General features: G+C 69.4%; 1 protein-coding gene across 1 annotated transcript in view; it reads right to left on the bottom strand.

Moving 5' to 3' along the window:
• Positions 1 to 4,683, bottom strand: part of CFAP46 (cilia and flagella associated protein 46) — a 67,203-nt gene that overhangs the window by 19,794 nt on the left and 42,726 nt on the right. Inside the window, 6 exon segments of the mRNA XM_025047544.1 lie at positions 263 to 466; positions 1,010 to 1,145; positions 2,018 to 2,194; positions 3,370 to 3,476; positions 3,556 to 3,756; positions 4,426 to 4,572. Of these exon segments, the coding sequence (XP_024903312.1) occupies positions 263 to 466; positions 1,010 to 1,145; positions 2,018 to 2,194; positions 3,370 to 3,476; positions 3,556 to 3,756; positions 4,426 to 4,572 (972 nt within the window).

Raw genomic sequence — 4,683 nt, 5'->3', positions numbered from 1 at the left:
CTCGTTACCATCTCCCTCCCGTCGCTCCGGACACCTGCTCTGCGTTCAGGGTCTCCGTCGAGCCGCAGCTCCGAACCACCCGTTACGCCGCGTCCTGGTACGTTCCTCGTCGCGGTTCTCGGGCTTGGGGTTCACTGGGCTTCTTGGGTCTGTCGGTGGAGCCGTTTTCATCACGTGTGGAAGAATCTCCGCCGTTACGTCTTCGAACGCCTGTGCCCGCCCCGGCTGCCCGTCCTGGCCGCAGTCGCAGCTGCTCACGCACTTGCCGCGGCTCGGCGCACGGGCTCTGCCGACGTCGACTTTTCTCCTCCTCGAGCTCCTCTCCCTTCCGGTTCTCGGCCTCCGCCGTCTCCGCCGCGGGCCCCGCCTGCGTATTCTTCATCTCACGCTGCAGGTTCCGTCCTCCAAGGTCGCGTGCGGCCTCCTCCTTACGCCGTAGCACGCGGGCGCCGCCGCGGTGGCGGTTCTAACGCCCTTGGCCTCCACCGCACTCCGGGTTCTCTCGCCTTCCGCGTGGCCGACGTCTGGCCGTCTGCGAGACCCCGTGCGAGCCGCCGTGCTGTGCTGGGCTCGGGGCGGCTCCTGCACGTTTCTGACACCTCGCCCAGGGCCAGTGGTCCCCTGAGACAGGGCCCTCCGCCTGCCCAGGGCTCCGGGGACCGTGAGGCTGTCCGGCCAGCCAGTGGGGGCAACAGGCCCTGACCAGCCCTGGGTGAGCGCCGGACAGTCCCGTGTCGGCAATGTTTCCCGGCCCGGACAGGGCCCTCCCGGAACGTGCCGCTTGGTCCCCGGGTGGGCACAGGCCAGCCCCCCGCACACTCTGCAGCCGCCCATCTGGTCCCGTCCTATGGGGCACAGAGACGCGCTCTCCCCGGCCCCCAGCCGCACCCCCCGACGCAGGCCCTCCTGGCCTTCCTGGGTCCCCCAGGCGGCCGAGGGCAGGGTGGACAGCGGGCGGCCTGTGCCTCGGTTGCCGGACAGAAGCAGGGCGCCCGGGGCCCACACTTACGTCCTGAAGCGGCAGGAAGCCCTGGACACGCTGGCGCAGCTTCTCCAGCTCCGCCACGGAGCTCTGGGCCAGGTCGTGGGCCTCCAGGTACCACGCCGCCCTGCGCTCCTCGGCCGGCTCGCTCTGGGCCCACAACCTGCAGGGGCCGAGAACAGGGCTGGCAGCGCCCACGGGCACTCACGCCGTTACCGCCACACACCCCGCCTGCAAGACGCCCCGTACTACGCGCACCGCGCATGCCAACCCCCCGTCGGCTGCCAGGAGCTGCCCCCACGCAGTCCAGCGCCTCCGTCGGCCGGTTTCCTGCGGCGCCAGCACATGCCCTCTGCCACCCCCCACCGCTGTGGTCACACCCCCCAAGGGCCCAGGTCGCTGTCCCTCAGCGTTCACACGTGACCTGCTTGCTGGGCTATGAAATGCTGGGTATCACCAGGCATGTGGGTGGCCCAGGGCAGAGGGGGCTCGGGCCAGCTCCGCCCTCCTGAGACTGGAGCCCGCAGGAGCAGGTGCGGGGTGTGCGGGGTGACGTGCCTGTGTGTGTGAGGTGGCTGGTGATGTGCGTGTGTGACACACGTGTGAACACTGAGGGGGGCGTGTGTGGTGGCTGAGGCCCATGAGTGCGGGGTGCTGGGGACTGCCGCCCCTGGGCTGGGGATGTGGGGGGCGTGTCCGTATGTTCATGGACACTGAGCAGGTGGGGACGCCGCGGTGGCAGGAGGAAGTGAGTGACAAGCTTCACTGACAGACGCCCCAGGGAGCCACAGACCCCGGTGCAGGTGCCCCCAAGGGATGTGCAGGTGGCCGCAGGGCTGGGACAGCAGGAGGCCCTCTCAGGGCCCGATGATCGGGGAGAGCTGGCCACGTGGGGGGCGGGAGAGGGGCCCGTGGCCCCCAGCAGGGCCGAGCTGGGCTGACGTGGCAGGGGGACGCGGGAGGGCCGGCGGCTGTCCCCGCACACCCGGGAGGGACCGTCCCCCTGGTGGGCGGCCCAGCGGCAGGACTGGTCACCTCTTTATCTTCGCACGTTCCAGTCTGATGTCCGCACAGCTCTCTGTGCAGCCGTAGCTGGCAAACTTCTCCTCCAGCTCCAGCAAGCGGCCGTCCACCTCGCTCAGCAGCGACGCGCCGTGGGAGACGCCCCGGTCAGCCGACTCCTGGGCGAGCTGCACCTGGAGGCTCAAGCACCTGCCGGGGAGCGGGCTCCGCTTAGGCTCCGCTAACCGTGCGGCCAGACCTCCGGGACGACGCCCACCGCCCGCGTGGCCACCCGTGCCTGCCGCTTGCAGCCGTGACGCCAGAAGCGACGCTGTCAGGACCGTGTCTCGAAGACCAGGACTCCAAGGCCACGCTCGCCGCTGGCAACGGCACAGGTGGAAAGGCACGGCCCCCCCCCCGGCACCCCCCCACATTCAAACCGACTCTCCCAAATGACTGGAAGGTGGGGACTCAGCGGCCAACCCAGGTGGGGAGAGAGGCATGACCAGCCCCCTGGCCAACAGGAGAACTTGACAAAGAAGCAGCGGAAAATAGAAAAACCAAAATGAAACAGAATCTCTGTGAAGCTAACGAAACAAAAGCTGCTTCTCTGAAAAGGTCCGTTAAACAGTAAAATCCGCAGCTCTGATCTTGAGGGGGGACTACGCGGACCAGCCACGCGGGGACAGACCTCAGATGCAGCCTCTGTGAAAGCCACGAGGAAGGCCGTGGCCGTTTACGCTGACGGCCAAAGCCAGGGAAACCACGCGCTAGGGAACATGGACCACCCGCAAGATCGCTCCCAAACGAGCCGAGTCCGAGATAGATGGATGGCCATGTAGGACAGCGCTGCTGTTCCAAGCACTGCCCAGACGGGCGGGGACCCCCGGAGCCGCCCGCAGACGCACGCGTGGCTGGGGACAGCAGCCGAGCACGGGCCCAGCTCGGCCAAGTGGCCGCGGCCTCATGGCCCCTCACCTGCCCGGCACAGCCTGTCCTGGGAGGGCCCCCAAGAAACCGCAGCCATGCTTGGTGGGAGACAAGGGGTTCCCTGGGGAGCGGGGGCCATGACAAGGCCACCTGCGCCGCAGTCCCAGGAGGAGGCAGACTGGACAGGAGACGCTGCCCCAGAGCGCATGGCCTGAGGCGAGGCTCCGACCGTCCCGAAGCCGCCCTCCTGAGTGGCCGCGCCATGCTGTTCCTCAGAGGGTCTGAGGGTGCACGGGACCGCTAGGGTTTTCTGTAGCGGGGAGACGGGCGTGGCCACGCAGCCCTCGTCACGTGATTCCGGGGACTTCCCAGGCCTGACGACGGCCACAAAAATGGACGGCGGAGAGAGAGCCGGGGCCCTGGCCCCGAGTGGCCGGTGGCTCTCACGGCCTCACCTGGCCTCGAGGTCTGCGGCCATGAACTCCAGCACGGGCGCGCGGTTGGGCCTTTCCCTCTTGAGCACGGTGAAGGTCTCCACGAGCTTCTGAAGCAGCTGGCAGACCTGAGGGTGGCCGTGCTCGGGCGTGAGCGGGGCCCGGCCCACGGCCCCCCGCCCGGCCGGCCCGGCGCCCGCCGCTCACCAGCTCTACCCCTCCGTCTATCCCCAGCGACAGCAGCGTGTCCGCCAGCGTCAGGCTGGAGCGGTACCAGAACTCCTCGCCGCCTCCCCGGCGCTGGGCCTGCTCCACCAGCTTCCTGGCTTGCTCGTAGTTTCCCTCCTTGTTCGCCAGCTGCGCGAGCAGGTGCAGGCACTTCGATTCCGCACAGGGGTCGTCGAGCTCCTGAGAGAGGCGTATGTGTGTGGCCTCGGGATGGGGCAGGGAGGGTGAGCGAGAGGGACGGAGAAGGAGACAGAGAGGAAAGGAGACTGGGGGCAGGGAGGGGAGGGGAGACCCCAAGCCCTGCTCGGGCCCTGCACCCCACGGCAGAGCCGGCTCGGCGGCCGGGCGCACAGCCGCAGTGGGGGGCGCCAGCAGCCAGGCTGGAAGGCAGGCCGCTCCGAGGCTTGGCGGAGACCCTAGAGGCCACGGACACGGCAGGCCTGGCCCTGAGGAGCAAGAACGCTCGGGGGGCTGGGCACATTGGCCTCTGGAGGAAGGAGCCCGGCCCCCCAGGCTGCCGCCCATGCACAGCCCCGAGAGGTCTCGGCGAGGAGCGACAGGGACCACAGGGACCCCGGCGCGCGGGGCCGGACCGTGGCAGCTGTGTCGGGAACAGGCCGTCCAGCGCACTGGCTGAGGGGTTCAGACAAGGCAAAGGCAGGACCGGGACACGAGAGAGACTTTCCCCGGGGAGCTGGACCTACAGAAGGGGATCGAACAGGCCTCTAGAAGGAGGATCCGAGCGCTGCCTCCGAGCCGACCGGCCCTCTGCACCCTGGCGGCATCTCCGCTGCAGCATCGGGGGACGCGGAGAGGCCCGTGGTCCGGGGGCCTGGGCGGGGGCCTCACCTGGAAGGCCTGGTACGCCTCCGACAGCAGCAGCCTCGCGGGCTGGTACAGGTCCATCTGGAGCAGGACCTCCGCTTTGAGGGTCCACAGCTGGGGCAGGGACGTGCCGTCCAGGCCTCTCCCGGTGTCTCCGTCTGTCTTCATGATCTGTGGGAGGCCGCAGCCTGTGCCACCTCCGACGCTGGGGCCGGCGGCTCCTCCGGCAGAGTCCGTGGGGTGCTGCACTGTCCTCTGCGCCCCCCGCCCCCGGGCCGTGTC

This window comes from Pteropus alecto, unplaced genomic scaffold (assembly GCF_000325575.1).
Source record: "Pteropus alecto unplaced genomic scaffold, ASM32557v1 scaffold74, whole genome shotgun sequence".
Taxonomy (NCBI): domain Eukaryota; kingdom Metazoa; phylum Chordata; class Mammalia; order Chiroptera; family Pteropodidae; genus Pteropus; species Pteropus alecto.
The sequence above is the reverse complement of the archived record's forward strand: the minus strand, read 5'-3'. Positions and strand labels throughout refer to the sequence as shown.